At 39.0% G+C, this 23164-nt stretch overlaps 1 protein-coding gene across 1 annotated transcript in view; it reads right to left on the bottom strand.

Moving 5' to 3' along the window:
- me1 (malic enzyme 1, NADP(+)-dependent, cytosolic) overlaps window positions 1–18896 on the bottom strand; it is a 93012-nt gene extending 74116 nt beyond the window's left edge. The window contains exon 1 of the mRNA XM_041988640.1: window positions 18647–18896. Coding sequence (XP_041844574.1) covers window positions 18647–18775 — 129 coding nt within the window. The 5' untranslated portion in view covers window positions 18776–18896. The remainder of the gene's footprint in view (window positions 1–18646) is intronic.
- Between the last annotated feature and the right edge of the window lie 4268 nt (window positions 18897–23164).

Genomic DNA, 23164 nt, shown 5'->3' with positions numbered 1-23164 from the left:
ATATAGACCCCGACCTGCTATTTTCACAGCTTTTATTTTCATCCCACTTCCTTTTTTTCTTTATGTTGGTTCCATTGTAACCAGTTACACATGACTTTATAAAACCTTAAAGAGGGTTGCTGGGTAATAGTGTGTTTCTTACATGGCCAGCAAATGGGACCCAAATGTATTAAATCTGCTGTGTGCATAAGAATGATGAAAAATTTTCTCAGCTTATCCTAACCCCTTAGAGCCTTGATTTATTTACAATTATATAAAAAGCTAACTAAAACTAATGAATAAAACAAAATAATAAATAAACAAACAAATAAATAAATAAATAAGAAACAAAATAAATTACAATTAAATACCAAATAAATTGCTAACAAAAATAATTAATATAAAAATACATAAATAATAGTAAATAAATAAAAAGTAATTAATCAATTAATTAAAGCAATAAAATAAAATTTAAAATTTAAAGGCTTGAAGTGTTTTTTTGCATAGGCTTTAAAGTAGCACTAACTAAATTTCTAACTTTAAAACTCTGTGCTTCTAACTTGTTTTGATGCACAGTGGCATTTATTATACACATTCCTGAAGTCGTTGTTGCCCTGCGGCATCCTGAAGCTGAGAAACTGCACTTTTCAACTTTTTTTTTTTTGTCCTGGTACATCACTTGACAGCAGCTAGGGCTGATTTACAAAAGAAACCCAAGAGGACATTATTCTAAGGTAGAGAGGAAAATAAAAAGATAAAAAGACAGCAAAAGATAAGAAGAGTTAACATCAGACTGACTTTCACTTGCTGGAGAAAGTTGAGAGAAGAGACAGGGTGAAAGATGTATGGTGAACTAACCTTTGTTCCCAGTCAGCATGTCCATGTGGGGCCCGCAAGGGTAAAATATGCGCTATGTGGGTATTGAGCGGGCATGGGCTTTGGGCCCCAGCTGAAACCCAGTCAGAACCAACCTGAAACCCATATGGGCAATCACAGGTGAGGCAACCATGGAAACAGCAAACAAACCCACTTGGGTCCCTTATCTGCAGCCCAAATTTGATCCTTATTGGTCCCACATGGACATGCTGGCTGGGCTAATTAGGGGCACCTTGGTGAGAAAATCTGTTCAGTTGTGGGGCTTTGAACTGAAAGGAAAACAACAAATATAATATTTTACAATGACATTTGTAAAATGTTCCGTCCAAAACATAATATATCATAAAATCCCTTTTTAAATATTGAACATGTTCAATATTTCAGATTGTCGGCCACGACCCGTTTCAGAGCGGATTATCAGGACAAATCTGCTCGTAACACACCACAGACCAAATGATGATTAGACAGAAAAATCTTATATGAGTCAGAATAATCTGGTGTTTGTTGTCCGTGGTCGGGAAGAGGCAAACTTGGGACATAAACAGCCAAAAAATCTTAATGTGTGTACCAGGCTTAAACGAGTGCACAAGGTTTTCAAACCTATTGGCATCAACTGTAAAACCGGTCAAATTACAAAACCAAAAAAACACTATAATTTGAGTACAGACTGAGGCATGACCACATTTTTTAAAAACTGTCTTTGCCAGCCCTTAGTGAACTCAGTGATTCACTCTAATCCGAGATTTGTTGAGTTTACCAGAAATTTTTGTGGAAACCCGTTGCCTTAAATCATTCTAGTTTTGGCAAATGCTGAAACTAAACATGTCAAGTTCTATCAACATGGGCGACCATTAGAATTTACTTAAACCCATTAGTTCACTTATCTAAATTTCTTTAAAATTCTAGTAGTTTGAACTAATTCTCTTATATGACATTTACTCATACTGTTTAGTTCTTTCATTGAACTTTGACTTAAATCTAACAATAATTTGTAGATGCATAGTCACATCAACTTATGGGTCCAGAACATAGACTGTATATAAAAGACGGACGGAGCCTCTGTTCGTTGGACGGTTCCTACCATCGCCATCTTGAAAGGGTCACACCTGCCATCGCGCCTGGAAAATACAAACATGGGCAAAGTGGCGGAGCTGAGAGGGGGGCTGTGAGCGTGGGGGTGGATGATTGACGTCTATCAAACTCCGAGCTGCCTGCAGCTACGAGCTAACTGAGCACACTGAGATCTAATGCGAGCTAACCAACTAATGAAGGTATGGCTAAAGCTAAGGCTCACTGTTAGCCGGCTAACAACCATGTTTGTGCTGCACTCTCCCTTCTTGACGCAGATATTGGATACATGTCAATCAAAAGGACAGGCCCCTAATTATGCCAAATTTCAAGATTAAATAACATCCAAATGGATGAGTTAGAAACCCCCCCCCCCCCCCCCCCCCCCCCCCAGTTGTCATGAAGGTAAACTTGACCTATTAATCCTAAAAGTTTTTTTGTTTTTTTTACCAGGCTTTAAACATGTTTATTTCTGCTGTGAAGTTGGTCTTTTTAACATGGGAGTCTATGGGGTTTTGCTCTGTTTTAGAGCCAAACCCTAGCGATAGAGGGATGAACCGCAAGTTTTTGCACTTCCGCATAGACTTCACATTTTACAGGCGGAGGTTGCCGCTTGAATGAGACACTGTTTACAACAAGCATAAAATTATAATTAGTCACTACTAGAAAGTTTATGTTTAAACAAAATCTGGGCTGAGAGTGTTTATTAACCGTAAAGGCTACCACCGTGTGTGTATTCTGTAGATACTAAACCAATTATACCATTTAATTTTCAGATTGAGTTATTGATTTACATAAACTTGTAAAAACCTCAGTTTTGCAGAGGAAAATTCTATGTCCACCAAGACTGCAGTACCAGTTCAGTAGTACATGTTGAGTAATTTCCTGGGATTTCTTTAACACAACAACTTGGATCCCTCAGCTGGAACCTGACCACAGCCAATCATACAATTCCTCCAATGATATACTATTACTCTGCTCATCATTTCCCCATTCAGCTATGCAGCAATCTGTGACCCACTCTCCACAAATAAACATCCTTCTGTTACAATCCTGGCTGGGCTTTTACCTTCAGGGACAAATTTGAAAACTATAATAATCTGTCTGGCTTTCCCTTGAGGAAAAAAAAAGTCCTGAGATTACTCCAAAAGTGGAGTTAGGAGAAAATAGCAGATTATTTAGCAGAGCAAGCGGAGCAATTAAACTGACACACGGTAAGCATATGTTCACTGGAAGCCAGACAGAGTAACAAATGGTTACCAAAACGGCTGTAAATTTTGAAGAATGTACACAGTTTGTCAAAAGTCTGTTGTGTTGGACATATGTTTTCATGTACTTCAGTCAAGCCAAAAGGGAACATATAAGCTAAACAGGTAATCACCACAGAAAGAAGACAGGAGGAGGTTGGAAAGTTCAATATAGCAATGTGACAGCTAAAGTTCAAGATGTGGGTCCTTTATTTCTCCTTGAGGTAAAAAGCACAAATCCTGACAATGAATGAAAAGTCTAATTGTACTCAAAGTAAGTGGGAGGGATTTTTTATTGGCTCTGCCTTGTGCTAACAGGTGTAGCACTGATGAATGGAAAAGTTTGCACAACCTGGTGTAAATGTGTTTTTATGTGCATACTTGTTTGCATGAATGCACGTGAATGCATTTACATGTGCATGAGAGAGAAAAGGAGAGGAAGCATATGTGTCCACTTGGCATACTGAGGATAGTCATGAAACACTTCAGAGCTTCCCACAGGCTGATCTACAGTATGTTAAAGGCTGGGGTTTTCTCTTTAAGTGAAATTCCATAACAATGAGACACATTAATAGTCCTGTAGAAGCTTACAGAACAGACAGACAAACACACCTTCTTATCTCCTCTTGATTTTGGACAGCAGACATAAAGGATACCGTTGGCCTGCTACCTTTATGATTTGCATGTGTGATTCAGTGAGGAAAATAGCTACATGACAGCAGGAACTGGAGCTTCTGTGAGTGTTGTAGAAGCACTACATTAAAAAGTAAATTAAATAAATATAAGACTACAACAACATTTGTGCAGCTTCATAATAATCATTTTAAACCACCTCTTCTAAAACAAAAAAAAAGCCTACACATGCAGTCATGACAGTGCAAAATTTGTTTCTAACTTTCTCTATTATTTGTAATATGCTCATTTTACAGCATCATCAGCCTTTTGCACACCATCGGTGGCCACAAACAAACAGCACAGCACACTGAGCCCAATAAAACTGTCACAGAAGACCACCTGTACGAAGCACCAAACATATGGGCCATTCAATACAAGATGTGAGACTAAAACAATTAAAAAATGTTTTTTTACTTAAAAGCAGACCTGCAAACTCATTTAGATATATGTGTAAGGGTATTCAAAATATATCTATTATCCAGCATATCATATGTGAGTGCTCTGACCCTCTCAGCTGGTATAATAAGGAGTTTGCTACAGGATGGTGAGAATTTATGACCTGTTTCTAATCAATATATTCACAGGTTGCCCATGGTCCATAAAAAGTAGGAGAAAGGCCTCTGGAATGTGTAGGTAATGGAGGTCTTATGAGGCGTGCAAAAAGACGAGCATCAGATTAGCACCAATGTGTCAATGTTAAAACCAAGTAGATGATCTTAATGGTAAATATCTACTTTCTACTTTCTTAATTTCTATCTACATCAGTGTTTGAAAGTAAATTATATATAATAAGGTATGATTCCAGTGTTCATATAGCTCTCTTTTTTAATTTGTTTTCATTGTGCAGCCAGCCACCGCAGCAGGTCTCTGTGTTGTGTCCAAAGCAAAGGCCAGAACCCCCCCCCATCTGTTTCCTGTTAGAGTGGTAGCCATAGCAGGGTTAAAGAGGATTGTCCTGGTAATAAAGCCTTTTAAATCCATCCTTTCCTCTCAGGAGGAAGAGAAAGAGCATACATCAGCTCCCGTTCGTCTCCTCCCAGGATCTTACAGCCTGACTAAGCTTTTCTGAATGAAGACCTCCCAACAAATGTGTCATGTAAGGTCTGCATGTGCTCTCTCCCTAAACAAATTTGGTCATTAGCAGTCAAATTGTGGTCAGAGGGTCAAATAATTCAATCAGTTAGATAACTGGTGTTTTCTTTAGAAACATTTCTACACTGAGTGGCTTTTAATGCTGTCAGATAAACATGATGAGGAAAAGCATGCTGACGGCAAAATGAGGAGTGATGAAATGACTCAGATATGACCTCATATCTATCTATCTATCTATCTATCTATCTATCTGCAGTTGTCTGGTTTAAAATACCTTGTGGATGTTAAAGGTCACATGAGAATGGGCAGACTGGTTGGAGATGATACAAGGCAACAGTAACTCAAAGAACCACTGGTTATAATCAAGTTATGGATAATACCATCTCTGACCACACAACACTTTGAACCTTAAAGCAGATGGACTGTGCCAATCCTGTCAGCTAAGAACAGGAAACTGAGGCTACAAATAACACAGCCTCACCAAAACTGGACAATAGAAGATAGAAAAATGTTTCCTGGTCTGACAAGTCTCCACATTAAGATGGTAGGGTCAGAATTTCGTGGAAACAACATGAAAACATGGATCCATCCTGCCTTGCATCAACAGTTAAGGCTGCTATTTTATTGCAATTTATTATTTTATTGTGATTATGTGTTGATGCCTTTTACTATTTCTAAATATCTGTAATGCCGTTGTTTTATGTAAAGCACTTTGAATTGTCCTGTACATGAAATGTGCTACACAAATAAACTGCCTTGCCTTGCCTTGCTGTTAGTGGTGTAATGATGTGGGGGACATTTTCTTGTCACATATTAAGCTCATTAACACCAGCTGAGCATCATGTAAACACTACCTGAGTGTTGTTGCTGACCATGTCCATCCCTTTACGACCACAGTGTACCATCTTCTGATGGCTACTTCCAGCAAGATAATGAACCATGTCACAAAGCTCAAATAATTTCCAACAAATCAGCCATAATGTTAATATGGAGCAAAACCGCTGAGGAATGTTTCTAACACCTTGTTAAATCTATAACACCAAGAATTAAGGCAGTTCTAAGGGAAAAATGCGGTCATTGTCATGGTTGGATTCCAACATGAGTCATCTGCTCTGGAGCCGTGTCAGTCATGCATCTAACCGGCTCCCCTCTTTCAATCTTTCAGCTCTATATGCACAATAGATTTACGTTTTTTTGTACTTATTTACTTTTGTTGTTCACTTACCGTTGAGATAATGGCAGCAATTGAACAAGTGGCAGAAAAGCACGGTGACCACAACTATCCTGTTAGTGTTGTGTAATTAAAACCTCATGAGTAAAACACTGACATTCAATTAGCCTAAATATCTAGAAAAGTACCATTTTACAGTGCTTTCATCCTCGTTCACCATATTCTACTGAACCACTGCACACTTGGCAAACTTATGTGAATTATTATGCTGACAGGACGTGTCAAAACTGTGACCCTACAAGTATTACACCGTACGTAATATACTGTCGGATTTCATGCAAACATCAAACATCCCACACACTCCACAGCTCTCTTCATCACTTTCACAGGCATGTCTGAAAAAAGTGTGTGAAACATTTAACACAAAAGTGTGTAGATGACTGAGAGGCATTGCTTTGACTGACTCATGAAGCCGTCAACATTATGTCTCAAAAGAAGAGCTTCAAAGAGCTTAGAAATTACAGTCACAGAAATGGCTAATTGCAAGTGTGCAAAGTCACAATGTGCTGGTTTTGTTTTTGTACTGTTAACAGAAAAAGAAATGAAAAAATATCAATTTTAAGAAGGGCCTCTAACAAGTCTAATAGTTGTTGTATGTGCTTTACAATTTAGTACAAACTTTATATCATTTTTAAAATCCCAACCCAGTTCTTTGTTGCTTAATTTGACCATGCTGCGAAGCTCCTGCTTCACAAGCATCTGATTTAAAGTTTTTATAACTTTAAAAGAGATGCTTCACGCCAGCGCCAGGTCACTTGACCAAATCTCCTCTTATAGTAAGCAGGCAAACTCTGCCTCTGATTCACTCCTCACTTCATAAGTCATGACCTCCACCTAACAACACTGACTTCTAAGACTAACCAAGGGATCTTCTTAAATTCCTCATCTCAAGCAAATATCCCAAACCGGGGCTCCTTAAATCAAGAGGTGTCAACTTGTGAATGCACAGACACGCTTGTTGGTCAAATAGCCTTGAAAACCGAGCTGCTGTTGACTTAAGGAGGGCAGCCTTAAAATGGGTGGAGGCAGCTGTTCCCTTGTGGCAGCCCTTTTCATGCTGCACAGTCCAGGTCCCTTAGGAGCCTGAGTGTTGCTGGGAAAATGTTCAGGGCAATCAGCAGTCTCAGAAACACTGGATTCAAATATGCACACTTGGCTGGTGGTGCTTTGGCATTCATTGACCATATTTAGGACGGTACAGGCCATTGCTTATGTTAGAAGTGTTACTTATCTTTGAAATTTCTTTAAAATGTGCTGAAAACCAAGGTACACTCAGGTAAAACCACAAGAATGCAACTGTGGGTAAAGGTTTTTGTTCACATAAGCCCACAAAAAAAAATGTAACGAATAGGCAAATATCTAAACTTGCACAGTGGCATGCAGTGGTGAAACTGGCCAATTAAAAGACTAAATATCCAGTTAACCCCTCTGTAGTACCACAGAGAGAACATCTAGTGTCAGCTGATGTCTCAATTTGAGCTTTTTGCTTTCTTTCTGCATTATACCTTATGTAGCGTTTTGCTTAAAAAAGCGGTGATCCACTCTCTCTCCACTGTCACTCCAATTACAGTATCATGGCTAAACTGTGGCAGAGTCAAGTTCATGTAAAGGCCTCCATGATGAGTTTTTATGTTATTGTTAGTATTGTTGGAGATGGATACTGAACAAACGAGCATCCACAGAAACACTGGATGACCCTGTTAATGTGCTTTGACAGTACGGCTGACCAATATATCAAATTCAAAAGTAAATTGCAACCAAATTTAAATCAGTCTAGGTGATAAACATGAGGCATTTTCAGTTAATCAATCCAATCCACTACCTGGCAGTAAGGCACCTCTAAGCTGAAAGAAACATTGGACATTGGAAGAAATGAGTGTAGCCAAAGTGATGTAAGAGCAGGGGTGAGGTTGAAAATGAACTCACGTTATCTTCCCACACTGTCAACGTAGTTGACAAATAAGGCCTCACTACGTCAGTAGATATGGAAGTAGTTTGGATTCAGAAAAAACAACTTTTTTCGTCATTTAAGCAACTTCCGACCTGCTGAAAACTACCAAACATTCAATAATAGTTGTGATTTTAACCCTTTAAATGTCAGTTTGAATATCTGAATTACTTCCTAATTTATTACAAAAAACACAAAAGCTGAATTATTTTCCAAATAATGAAAATGAGAAAAATGAGTCTTTTATGTTGGTTAAAGTCTTGGATATGCCAAAGATTAGCAACAAAATTATATTTTTCATAATTGACTTGAAAAACTTCAGACCTGCTCAAGTAACCATTCAATCATTGTAATAATTAATAATTAATAAAATAAAGACATACAAAACCTGAATAAATTTCATAAAATAAAGATGATGGGGATGGTGCTTTGGTTGTGATTAGACTCTTTTACATGTCAAAGATCAGCAGCAGAATTTATTTGATTGAGTATTTTTAAGTAGAATAAGATACTCCCTCTGGTGACCTTTGGAGACAAAAATACCCCTTTGACACCCATTATAACTACATATTTAAATCTCACAGTCATTACAATTTAAAACCATTAATTCTCTAAAGTCAGCATTTCATTTTGAAGAAATTTAGTAATATTTGAAATTTTCACTTGATTCCACGAAATTCAACTGTTTCCCATTGTTGACAGGTGCAGGAAATCCTTATATTTTTGCCAGTTATATTATGGAGCCGTGAGACCACCAAGATTTCTTTTCCTTTTTTTTGTGTGTGTGTGAAAAAATTTCCTAGTCAATATCTGATCAATACTTTAATAACCATATATACGTTCACACACACACACACACACACACACACACACAAATCACTCTTAGGTTTAAAGAAAATACTTCGTATAAGCTGTTTCTATGTTCCTCTGTCAGGACATGACATGGGCTCCACTGCTGCAATATAACAGACAAAAGCAGCATTGAGGAGGAGAAGAAGGCAAGACAAGCTTAAAAGTGGTGGGATTCTTGAGATGAGCTTCATGGACAGGTAATGAGGCTGAGACCGACTCCCTCATTATGCTGGGACAAGCTAATGGCTTCTCTGTTGTATTCACATGAATGAGGACCAATCTTACAAAAAAGAAAGCACAAAAGTGATGTGAAGAGGTAGGTCTATTTGGAAGGTCCTGCTGCTGAATAAACAGCATCAGATGTGTAAGTGTGTGTGTGAGTGCAGACAACTGAGCTGACAGTATGATCAAATTCCACCCCTAAAAGAGCACTAATAAAATCACCGACATGACGGCAGGGTAACAAAAGAAGAAAAAAAAATGCATGTGTGTGTACAGCTAGTTTAGGAGGCTGATCACTGGAGGGGAACGAGGGTGCATTTTCTATCTGTCTGGTCGATCCACTCCAGTCCATCAGAGGAATGTCTGGTCAACAGTAATGTGTGTGGTCAACCTGAAACACCTGGCCACACTGGACAACGCCCAGACATATCTGTGATGGACACATGGATAGAGCTCTGTGGTCCTCCTAGTGCAGCAGATTGATACTGTAAGTGCAGATGTTCTCCATTAAGCCTGAACAGAGACGAGCTTGTCCCATTTTCACCACCCAGTTAAACAAAGGCTTGTGATCTGACTGACTTCATCGTGTTTAATCTCACCTAAAAACTCAAGTCACCTCTACAAGTGCACACAAAATACACTGTTTTGCCACAATATGTTCCCAGTCCAGAAAACCTGGAAGAATCTCAGAATTTCATGTGCAACACTTTTTGGAAAGTTAATTTACATACACATCATAAAAGATTAAAATACTAAAATTAAGTAGCAACGTTGCTAATGTTTGTACATATTAAAAACCATTGCAGTTTAAAAGTCTTTGTTGAATTGTTGAAAGCTGTTTGCCGTCTAGAAGAAGACAAAGAAATGAAGAAATATGTCTCTTTACTCAATTGCCTATGATGCTTCTCTGCTGTCAGTATTCTAAAACAAGCCTGCCCAACAGAAAATTAGCCTAGCTTAGTATAATTCTGACTGACTCTAATGTAATTAAGCTACACACTAACACTGCTTTGCATTAGGGATGGAGATATTCATCGATTTGAAACTGTGGTCCAAAACAGACATTTGCAATGCGACTGCACTGGTAGCTTCAGTGTGTATCGGATACAGCTGCCAACTAAATGTATCTTTCTTGGTGTGTCTGTAAAACCCATGGTTATATTGATTATTACATAGTTTATCTCCTCTGCACCAGTGTTTTTGAGGTGAATTGTATGAAGTCTAATTATTGTCACAGCATTATTGAATCGCATCGCATCGTAAACGGCTAAATCGTATCGTATAGGCAGGGGGCGTCACTGTACCGTTAGTGTATCATATCGCTGGCTGCGTATTGAGATGTGTATCGAATCGGGCTCAGTGATGGGGATTCACATCCCTAGTTTACATAACTACTAACATAGTTTCATTTGTTTGTTTATAATCTCAATATACAGAAATCTTTGAACTAGAGTTTTGTGGATCAACTGGTCGATGACTTTAATCAGAATGGTCATAACCACTGACTGGTTCCAGCTTTTGTTTTTTTCTTCTTTTTTTTTTTTTATACATGAGAACCCACATTTTTCAAGACCATGTGCAGACAATTTGGTTTCCTCTGCAGTTGCTGTTCACATATGAACCTCAGAGCAGGAGCTTTTTGTAGTAAAGATGTGCTGCCAGTTAGAAAAGCAGTGTTTTGTTTACGACACATAGAAAATGATGGATGAACCTCTTTGATATCAGTTAATATCAGTCCAACATATCCATAAGCTTAAAAAGTAAGCAAAGAAAAAGGCATATGTAAGCAGAAAAGAGAATGAATGAAGAAGCTGTTCCTACCAGCATGTTCACTCCCTTACTTGCAGTCAGTGCTCCGGAAAATAACCTGCACATACTGTACAGTCTCACCAACCAATCCTTGTGTTATTTGAAGGCTGAGTGGACGATCTCCACAATAAGTACGGAGCAAATGCTCCAGATATTTGCCTTCTTGCTTGCCACTACTACTGTGACAATTATTGTTTAAATAAACACCCCATGAGGAGAGCTAGCTATCAAAACACAGAGGTAGAAATACAATCTTTATACCAGCAGCTTTCGTTTCACTATAGTTAAGCTTTTAAGTGTTATTAAAAACATCTGCATGCAAACAAAGTCCACCACACAAACTGGAAGTCTTGTCCTGGATAGCCACTTTGTAGATCAGTGGTACCCAAACTTTTTCTGCAGGGCCCCCTTTTCATTGACAACAGTACACCATTCCACCACCATAACCATGTGCACCCCAACACTTACAAAGACATGCACTTTAAAACAGTTTGCAAAGAAATAGCTATTAGTTTTTTGACTGCGACTTTACTAATTATAGTAAAACCATCAGTGACAGAGGGAAGTATGAATTCCTCTGCTATAGTGTAAGGGTTTTTAGATCAGGAAACTGGACTTTATATGAGGTAAGCTGAGCGTTTGACAAACTCTATTTACAATTTCAGACTTGTTTGGCTTCATGCTGCCAGCTAATATTTGCTGCCATTCTAATATTTTGACACATACGACACAGTGTGGTTTCTTTATTACCCACCATTGTACTGATCAAGACCAGGGCAACACATGTCTAGTCAAATTGTTTTTGTCTTTATTGGTTATTGAAATATCTGTTGTTGATTCATCATTGTTTGACCGATGGTACTTTCTTAGGCACTTTCACAAATTTGTCCATGTTTTACTTGAAGTACAAAAACTATATGTTTAATTTAGCCGAGCAATGCCACCAAACTATTAAAACATTAATGTTTTTGGCATAAACTGAAAAATATGAGTTTTGACTCATTACCATTATCAAATGAAAAACATATGGGTCCAATTATACATCCAGTTTGTAAGTTTCATGCTATGAGGAATAATGAATGTAAAAACTTTACTGTACCTGGAATGACATCCAAAGCGCTTTACATTATACATCACATTCACACACACATTCACACAATGATGGCGGAAGCTGCCATGCAAGGCGCTAACCACGACTCATCACCTCAACATGAGCTTGACAGGCCGAGGATCGAACTGGCAACCCTCAGGCTACAAGACGACCACTCTACCCACCGAGCCACACCACCCATATAAGAGATTTTTCAAGATATTTTCCAAGATATTTCATTGCAAACTGAATGACTGCTAGTGTTAGGGCTGCTCGATTATGGGAAAAATGATAATCACGATTATTTTGATAGAAATTGAGATCTCGATTATTTAACACGATTATAGATAAGAGGTTAACATTTTAAGTGTTTACTGTGGTAATGCCGACTAGTTTCTTTCCACCAGGTCCCCATAGCTATTGTTTGTCTCAGGCCAGCAGCTATGTTCTGCCTGGTGTGATCTGGAAAAAAAATAGTCTGGAGACATTTCGTTTTCACGTTGAAATCCGAGTCAATAAAATGTAGCGCGACATTTCTATACGGCTCTGGTGCGGCTTTACCACAGGTCCGTAGCGGTGGCGAAACATCGGACTGTCACCACATCTTTCACAACACCCTCACTACACTCATCATACAGGGAAGAAAGAGACAGTCCACTAAAATGGTGGTGAGCTGGCAGTGATGCCGTTTGTCCAAAGTGTTGATGAGTTTCTTAAATCCCGGATTGTTCACTGTGTTAATAGAGAAAAAAGTTTTGTTTGTTTATAACGTTTGTCTCTCTGTGACTCTGGGAGCTGGTGAATTATTTAGTTGCGACTCACAAAAATTGAACATTTTTCTATTTTTTTGTGTTGCGTCGCAAGCCTCCGTGTGCACGTCTGCGTGCACGAACGCAACATTTTACATGCATGACTGTCGCCTGTCGCTTGGCTGGAGGAGGGCAGCGATTTTCGCTTCCTCGCGCAAGTTTACATAGAAAATGATGGAGAAGGAGCGACGCCGCCTCCCGTGTGTCCAGGTGTCTGCAACTCGTTCTGAGTAAAACTAAAGCGGTTGGGGCTGTGGGAGGAGTCTGCAGCAAAGCGCTGCAATGACAGCTGCGCTCAATTTGAAAACAGCACAAATCAAAGGACAAAAAAATAATCGGACCATTTCATTTTTATGATCGTTCAAAACCCAGATCGTAATTGCGATTAAAATTCGATTAATTGCCCAGCCCTAGCTAGTGTGGCTACAGGATTAGTCCACCAGTACCTAATAGCCTGCCTAATTTTATAATGAATCTCATCTAATCAAAATTTAAACCAACTATTCCTCCAAATTCCTCCAGTTCTTTATCATGCATGGATATGTTGTCAATCCTCTCACTTCATTCTCATTACAAAAGACAAATAAGTGAGTTTTCATTAATATCAGTCAGAAATACAGAACTGACCCTAAAAAAATCTGATTTTTAACAACTTTCCCAAATCAAGAACAGAAAGTATAGGCCTAGAGAAAATATAATACTGAGAGGCTTTTTGGGATTCACAGGATACAGCTTGTCATTTGTCAGAACTGGTAGTTCTCTGTGTTTGTTCTTGCTTTTGTCAACTAAAGATACGCTTAAGAAATTCTTAACTTTAAAACCACTTCTCCTTCAACACAAACAGAGGATTTCCCCTTGGATAGGACATGTTGACTAAACAGTAGAGAAGGCTCGGGGAGTGTCAAGAGTGAGAAATGTAAAAAAATACTTATGTTCAGAGGAACTTTGGCTTCCAGTACAAACAAGACATTGCTGCAATGTTTCTCCAGCACAAACAAGTGAGGTTTTATCAGTCATGAATGTATAGAAAGCAAATGTTGTCCTCAACTTGCTGCTGTCAGAAAAACAAGGCAGAATCACACAAGGACATTAATATTTCCAAATCCAAATAAAAAAAACACTATTTTTGCTTCTTTTTTTTGTCATTGATTGTACTCATGTCAGGCTCAGTTAAAAGTGGATGCAAACCTAATAGCAAATAAATATTAAATAAGTGAACAAACTCTAACTGAAGCAGCCAAACTAGGGTCAATCTAACATAAGTGTCTAATAACTTCCAGTTGCTAGAGAGGGTTATCAGGATCGCCGCCATTAGGCATACCGGCACATCCTTAAAGCCCAACAGGATAGACTGCAGCTCACTGCTCGCCAAAAGCAAAGATTCTTAATCTCATTGTTACAACTTATAATGTGTGGAGTCTGTGGTTACAAATGGGGCGTCCAATTGCAGAGCTGTCTGGACATGAGCTCCTCATTTTAGTAGAATTCTCAGGCTGAAATAACACAAACAGTGATTTTACAGACCTCAATAAACAAAACCTTACTCTTTAATCAAGAGGATCAGTATGAGTTTTTGAAGGATTTAGGACAATAGGTCTGAATGACAGCATCTTTTTACTATTATTAAAAGCTAGGCAGACAGTTGAGTGAAACCGTGCAGTAAAAGAAGTAAAAGAAATATGCAGAAGCTGCAGTTATCGTTCTCCTCGGCCATTGAGACTCATGCACTTGTTCCAGCCACTTTCACCTACAGTGCAGATCCAGTGAATGAGCATCTGTTAGCCACACCAACAGCTCAGTTCAGTGTTTAAGGTGAAATTGCATCCCTGATTGGGAGCTTAGAGTTTTTAGTTTTTTTTGTTTTTTTTTTTAGGAGGTTGTTGTTGTTGTTGTTTTTGGTGGAACCAAGCGTCAGAGAGACGTACTGAGAGCTGAGATGCACACAGATGCCTCATTAAGGTGTGATCAAGCTGAAGGACAGAGGACTTCTGTGGAGCAAAGCCAGCACTCTGCTCACCACCACAGAGAACCCTTTCTACACCTCCTACCCCACTTCATCTCTTTATTGCATGGCGAGCACATACAAAACACACCTATAATATCCGGTTCCACCTCAGGAGAGGGAGTAAGGTGAGTCTGTGTGTTCATACGTCTGCGACACGAACGCATGTGCACGCAGAGAGAGATTAGAGGGAAATCGAAGCCTGTCGATGTGAGGAAAGGCTGCTTTCAGCGCTGCACCCCTCAGCATCAATTAGCAGGCTTTGCTGTGACTGGCCCCTGTTAGAGGTAAAGTGGACCAGCTGAGAGAAGTAAACACACTTCATCCCCCTGGGCTCGCTGAAATCAGGCAGAGGGCAACAATGTACCACTGCCTGCACCACAACAGCCTGCCTGTGCCTGGCCACTAACGCGCTTAGCAGTCATTTCCTTCCTTCTCCTCCAATTTCCTTGCCCCTAGTTCATGTTTAGGTCTGACAGCGGAGGGTTCACCTGGCATAAGAAACCTTTTTTTCCTGCTATTACTCTCACCTGTGTGTCTGAAGAAGCCTGTGTTTGGGGTCACTAAGGCTGACTGATGAAAGTGTTTAAGTTCACTGGGTCCAGCCCCTAACTACGATTTGAGTGCTTTTACACCAAAAAATTAGTAATATATTTTTAATTTTATTTTTTGTCACATTACTACCTACTCACTGAACTGTGCTGAGCAGAAACAGACAGGGCATGCTCCTCCCCTGCTTCCTTATAAAAGTTTTTTGACTTCCATGATTAACCTTATTAAATTGCAATTTTATTCCAAAACAAAGTAAGAACACAAACTGTGAGTTCATTTAGGTCAAGCAGCTTTAAAGTGAGATGAAAAAGCCATCTTGTAAAAGAACAAAGAACTGTGGCTCATATAACATTCGCTCTTTTACACCACTCTAAAGGAAAAATGGAATAGGAGAAAAAAAGCAGTGTGTGAGAGAGAATGTTTTAAACACAGAAATGTTGGTCTTTCTGCAATGCTTCAATCTATGATTACAGATAAAACAGCTTAAAATGTAGTGTAACACCTCTTAGTAGCTCCTCAGACATGAGTTTAGGTTAACCTATCTAACTCTCTGTAAGACTCCTGTTGCGAACTGGGTCCATTCAAGGCCCCAAGGTGTAAATTGAGATATAAACAAACAGTTTACTGAGCCGTGTCTAAGTGCTGCAGCTGTAGGCCTCCAGACTGTTGTCGTCTTAGTCTAAACATAAGGTTAAAAAGAAAACAAATATAACATATAATACAAATTATTATACATTTAAATTATTTGGAAAAAGTACAGTGGCCTTAGAGGATAATGTTCAGCTGTGCAATAGTTTTTCTGTTGAGGCTGGACAACTTTACTACACAGTAAAAACTTCCCAAATGTCCCACTTTATGGACTTTCAGTAAACATTAACAGACACAAAACATGCAACTAAAAGCTGCTAAACTGATATCAGAGAAAACTTTATGGTAAACCATATGCAACCAAAATGCAGACCACTGCCACAACCAAAAATAAAAACAACATTCCTGGAAGATTTAGGCTAAACTTATAAGCTGGGACAGTGCATTGAAATTTGGAAGGAATTCACTTTTCAAAGAAACTGTTCCAATTCAGAGGAGTCTGACAGGAACAAGTCATTCTTTGAAGAGCAGATTGGAAACACAGGGAAGGCAGAGAGCAGCTGAAAATTATAACAACCGGGACAACGAAGGACTGAGATTGACACTAAAAAGCTTGAAAAAGAAAAAAAATCCTCCAGTCCAGGGCTGCTGTCCTGCAGGTTTTTCTAAGTTTCTCTGCTTCAAAACACCTGACTCAAGTTATTGGGTCATTGTGTAGAACTTGAAAACAACCTGTTGGATTCATTTAATATAAATCAGGTGTTTTGGAGCAAGAAAACCTAAAACCTGCAGGACAGTGGCTCTTCAGGATTGGAGTTTGACATCTCTGCTCTAGACACAGACTCAGAGCTCTATATTATGTAATATGTAATATTACAATAATATGTAATATTATTTTCCGCTGCATTCATATGACTTTTGCTGGTAAAACAGTTATCAGGTTGTGCAGGTTCTTCAGGATGAGTCATTATTGAGCAAAGAGTGAAATCGTGGCATGCTACTGGCCAGGATAAAGGATGTTGTTACAGTTATGCCGCAAGAGCAAAATCCCACACTGCTTGCGCTACAGCCCAGCCCAAAAAAACTTCTACTAAGCATGACAAAGCATAAAATGAAATACAGTAATCTTTTCAGTGATAATCTGGTTTATGTCCCAGAGTTGAAGTGGAGATTAGTTTCATTTCCAAACCTCTGTACAACCATCAGCTCACCACCCATCATTCCACAGATAATGGCCTGTTTGAACTCCACTATCTGACTTATCAACTCTCAGGCTGGCAGCTCCTTCAACTGCACACAACTGACTACAACCTTTATCAGCTCTGACCAGCTGAATATATGCTGTGAGCATTCTCAGAGAGAGACTGGCCAAATAGTTTTTCATGTTGTGTTGTAGCTTCCTGTAAAAAAACCTGACAATAAATAAATAAATAAGCCAATGATAGGCCAGAAAAGAGCTGGTGGGAGGCTGAGAGGGGGGATGAGAGGGGGTGAGGGTAGCCTGTAGGCCTACTGTACAAGAGTTCTAAAATGAGCTTGACTGTGACAATAAGCAGCAGCACTGCACTAAGCGTTTCAGGCCACCCTTGACCTAAGAGTGAACCTGAATTAAGTCAACTGATTTGAGGGTCAGTCAGCACCATGGATAGAGACGTGGCCACACCGTGACCCCTGGCTTGGGGCCCTATTCCACCACTAAACCAGGAGAAAATACTGGAAAGACTCAAAGGCCACCAGAAAGTCATTGTGGTGGATTTGTGAAAGGCTCTGGAATAAATACACCAGGCAAAGGCAACAGCAAAGATTCATTATCGCAGTCAGGATAGAAACCTCAACACTTCAAAAATAAAGTCTCATGATTCAGAAGTAAGCTATTCAGCAGTATTTATTGCATATTTAAGCAACTTCTACTACAACCCTGTTCCTCTTTTAGAAAGAGAAGAGAGCAAAACATACTTTACATAACAACAGAAGACTCATACATTAAGCTTTCCATTACAGTATATTATTACAACACCGCTGCTGACGCTGAAATACAATAACACAGCAGTGTAAAGAAAAGCTCTCTGTATCTGTGTTGCAGCAGCGTTGGGTCTCTTTAAATTCTAAATATAACAGCGTCTAAAGCTGATACCTAACCGTCCTGGCTAATGTAACGTTCACTTGTTCCCTCATGACTCCGACAATTAAACAATGTCGACCCAAACTGATGAATGCGTGATATGTGCTGTAAACACTTGATTAAACACTGGGTCTGGTTGTGGCTGCGGATAGAGGTAACAAGTTACTACACATGTAGCAAACATTAGCTAGCTGAAAACTTTACATTAGCAGTCAAGCCGCGTAAAAGGAAATGTTGTAATTGTAGTTTGTACCTAGACATATCAAATAATTTACACCCTCTGGAAGTTAGCTAAAGGTCGTGACTAGTGATATCACAATAATAAATTCTTTTTTCAATAATATAATTTCGACAATTGTGGATGTCCGTTAAGCTTTAACTAGAGTTTTATTACTTCCTACAGCACATGAAGGCAACAGCTTACTTGTCAAAACTGTTCACTGAAATAAACGGAAAACTGACAGAAACATCTATGTAAGCTCACCTTGTTCAGGTGGGGGTTTCGAGTGACATCGTAGCCCCTCTTCTTGGTGTAAACGAACGATTTTCTTTTGTCTTCGGACTTGTGCATCTCCGTTTCTACTGACTCTCGTCTGACAAGCCCGTGTGCCATGTTGTTTGCCGGTAGTTGCCTCTTTAAATAGAGAGACTCTGGGGAACTGTTCGTGAACGCAACAAGTGATGCGCGCAGGTTCAGCCGCGGAACTCTGGTCGCGCGTGGACTTTAAGAAGAGTCTGCGTGTTGTTATCAGCGAAGCTGTTTCACAGTATTTGATTGGAGGTCAGGATATGAGCAAAGTGACAGCTTGTGTGGTGTGACTTAACAGGCGCGTGCAACAGGAACACAGTCACAGATACCAAACACAAAAGATACAAAACTTTATTAGTATCATTTTTAGACAGAAACAACACAAAAAATACAAAACAGCAAGCAACATAACTGGAGCCACAGCAGTTAATGAAATAAATAGTTTATGATAAAAGCAGAAAACAAGTAGCAAAAGTCATGTCTTTCAAACAGTTGCTAATTTTCTCATAAGTTTCTACAGAGTCATTGCTTTTGTTACCACACACACTGTAGCTAAGGTCATTTTACAGCATGCTGAGTGTGGTGCGACAGGGCATGAAGATATCTGAAGCCAAGGCCACCCTACAGCCTTTACACTGTAACAGTTCTTGTGTGTTGCAACAGTATAGACAGCAGTGAAATCTGGCACCCCACATGGCATTTTTGGAGTGGGAGAAAGGTTACTGAACCCTTCGGCTTATACATCTCATGTTGATGAGATGACTCTTACATCATAACATTCTCCATATATGGAAATTAGCATATTTATATCCTAATCTCCATATGTGTGGCAGTGAGAGAGACTTAGACCAGACTCTGAAAGCTGTACGACTAAACTCTTTTCTATGGAGTGTTTCACGTGTGCCAAGAGTGTAAAGATGGCCACACTGATGAGATTATCTAAAAAATGACAGTGGAACAGAAAGGTGAAAAACCTAGTATAAGGTGAAAATAAATGCATGTGTGCCTTTTTTTACTGTCCTGACCTAAGAAAGAAACAAAAGAGAAAGAAACAAAGAAAAAAAGGAGCACTTTCTATGTTATGCTGCGTTATAAGCACATTCAAAAGATTTTAAAATGCACATATAATGCAATAATATATATCAGGTTCATATCAGCAGAATGGATGCAAAGATTTATGAGAAAAAAAAAAATTTATTATTTATTCCTGCTTATTTCAATAAGGGTGGGGGGGATGGTGGCGCCAATCCCAGCTGCTATTAGGTGGGAAATAGGGTACATCCTGAACAGGTCGCCAGTCCATCACAGGGCCAACACAGAGACACAAACAACCACTCACACAAACTCACTCCTGGGAGAATTTAGAAACACCAATTAAACCAACATGAATATTTTTGGACTTTGAGAGGAAGCCGGAGTACCTGTAGAGAACCCATACATGCATGGGGAAAACATGTCAGCTCTACATAGGAATTATCCAGCAGAGGTTCAAACCAGGAATCTTCTTGCTTTGAGGTGACTGTGCTAACCACCACACCACCATGCTGCTTATTAAAAACATATCCAGGCTTTATTTAATAAAATGCACACATTCATTTTTTATTAAAACAGACTATGGCAGCTCACCTTGGTGTGAGCCTGGAGTAACAGAAACTATCCTTAGACAAGAGGCCAAAAGAGAGCTCAGCAAACATACACTGGGTAAAGAGTAAAGGCTTTACCTACCACTGATATAAGGCGTTGAGCCTCTTCATCAGCTTTACAGTTTGTGAGTCATAATGTGGGAATGGCACTGAAAAACGGCCATGGTTGTGCAGTATTAGCAATGCCGACAGGTTGCAATCATGGAAGATGAATGGATGTTTTCAGAGATCGCTCTGTTTATGTGTTCCCAACTGACTTCTATTGTGTCAGGTTATGAAGCTTCTGTTTTGTTCATGTATGATAGGATAGTTGCCATCTATTTGGGCTTTATAAGGTTGATGAACACATTTATATATAAAGAAAAAAAATCTGAAAACCCCAGTACCAGAGTAGTTTTTGACCACTATGTTGTCTTTGAATCCCTTCTAAGCTATGTTATTAACCTTTCGACATGACCCTTTTCCTGTTCAAAGTTGTCAAAAGCATTTAATTTAACTAAATGTTTGTGCTCTAATAGTTATTTAGTATATCTGTCTTTTTTCCATCATGTTTCTAATAAGTTTACAGGTGGGATAAAAGACTGGGAAAAAAATTTGGACGCTTTGACAGCTCTAAAAGACTGCCTGAAAAAACAGTTAAACAAATGTTCATTTTTTAAAGAATTTCTAAGGTCTTTTGTAAATCTTTGCAATGGGCAAGAATGAAAACCAGCCATGAAAGGCTGTGCTTTGTTGTACACATGGAAGGTAAAATTCTCCAACGCAAATAAAATAAGGACAATGAGAACTGCAGCTCAGTCAAAACTTTCTATGTTGCCTGTTAAATCAAAAACGCTTCAATCTTCTTCTGCTGAGTTTCACATGGTGTCATGTGGTGTTTGTAAGGCATGATTCTTCTGACATAAAGATTAAAAAACCCAACTAACTCAAATTAAAGTCATGAGATAAGCCAGACAGTTTTGTTGTTTTGTTTGGCCTTTGTATATGTGGTGCAAAACTGTTATTGATTTATGGACGTTTTTGTGTGAAAGGAGTGCAGGTAAAACTCAGGAAAACAGATTTCTCTCCAGAAAATTCAACATTCAACACTTAAAACACTGGCTGAAGTGCTCCGTATGTTAAAGCTATAACTAACAAACCTAAAAACAGGACGCTAGTTAAATGGTGTTATTGGCTGATTGAACATCAGCCATGAGAATGCTGAATCCTGCAAAAAGCCTGTATCTCTGTAGCTGTATCTCAGAGGTCAGTGTTTGACATTGATCACTGTGTCCAGCCGAAATGTTTCCACATACAGCTACACACAAACTGGTCCCTCCCAGCCACCTTGTTTATAAGGCTCACTTGTTGTGTTTGAAGAGGTAATCTAGATGACCAACATCTGCCATCTGTATCAAAGGCTGGAAGTTATTTTGAGGTCCAGTATGAATGCCAGCTGGCAGTGGGATGGCATGAGGAATGTACGAGGGTTTGCAGTGCACCATCGGCCCACCCTCTACGGGTGATCCCAGCACAGGAACAGCTGGAGGTTGTTGAGGAAATCACCCACCCGCTTGTAATGTTGTAATAAGTCTGCGATGAAGCCAAGAGAGAAAAGTCAAGCTTTAAAAATGTGATTACTGTTATCAATAAACAGTTTGGCTCTGTTTGTGACATGTTAATTGTTCATTTTATTCAAAACCTGTCAACACAAGCTATAACTGTGCCAAGTTCTTCCCATATGAGCAACTAGTGTTTAGGAAATCAAGTGTTCATTAAAGACTTTAAAGAATGCACTTTTGACATTACTCCTTTTATAAATATTTTATGAAGTATTGCTTCTTACAAAATTATTCATGGATTCTTATCAAATTCAGCCTGTGAGAAGATGATATTATTAGGCCTAAATACAAGTCAGTTTAGTCTAAACAACACATGCTTATTCCCTCCTCGTCACATCGTGACACTTGGTTAATCCTTTGCATTTGTTTTAGACACACAGGATTTATAGAGGGATTCATGCTCTATTTGAGTCTATTTTTCACTTCCTTTTTCATTTTAATTCAATTCAACACTTTATTTACTTCCAATAGGCAGGTTTAAAGGCATGAGGAGCAGCATCACTAAGAGGACAGACAGACAATTTCTCTAATTTGACTTCCATCTACTAATGTAATCGCACATGCATTTTAATTACTTGTCAAAGTTGACAAAAAAAAGAAGATATTTGGTTATGGTTTGGAAGACGTGGTAAAGCACTGAAACTAAAGCTTTGCTGATATTTTTGTTTTTATTATGTATCTCATGACTGTTAAAGTTATTTCCGTCCACATCAAAAGGATTTTAGAGCACCGTTTGTGTTCAGTATCAGTGCAGCAGAAGTGATAAGTTGGGAGCGAGAATGGCCTGACAGGTGGAACAACACAGCTGAAACACTCTTTGACAACCTGACAAAAACCAGCAAGCACAAACACAAAAGCCTCAGTTACTTTTGCATCTTTGTCAGTTCATTTCAATAAACGTTTTTGTACGTGCTTAGCACAATGAACCCTGAGAAGTTAAACAGGAAAGTCTCAAAACTGAACAGCCACCTTGTAATTGCACCTAGAAGACCAGGAGCCAGATGCATAATGCATACAAACAAACCTATGCATGCACCTTTTCTAACCAGGAATTGATCATAAAAAGGTCCCACACAAATACAGCTTGCTTCATGAATGGTCTCACCCTTTTAATTGAGGGTGCTATATATATAAATATATCTGCAGCTGCAGGGTTGGAAAATGTCGCTAATGTGATTTTAGGAAAAGAACAAGTATTTAGAGATCAGTCTGATATTGTGGCACCACAG

Source organism: Melanotaenia boesemani, chromosome 6 (genome assembly GCF_017639745.1).
Source record: "Melanotaenia boesemani isolate fMelBoe1 chromosome 6, fMelBoe1.pri, whole genome shotgun sequence".
Lineage (NCBI taxonomy): Eukaryota > Metazoa > Chordata > Actinopteri > Atheriniformes > Melanotaeniidae > Melanotaenia > Melanotaenia boesemani.
Note: the sequence above shows the minus strand (reverse complement) of the source record. Positions and strands in the feature narration are given on the sequence as shown.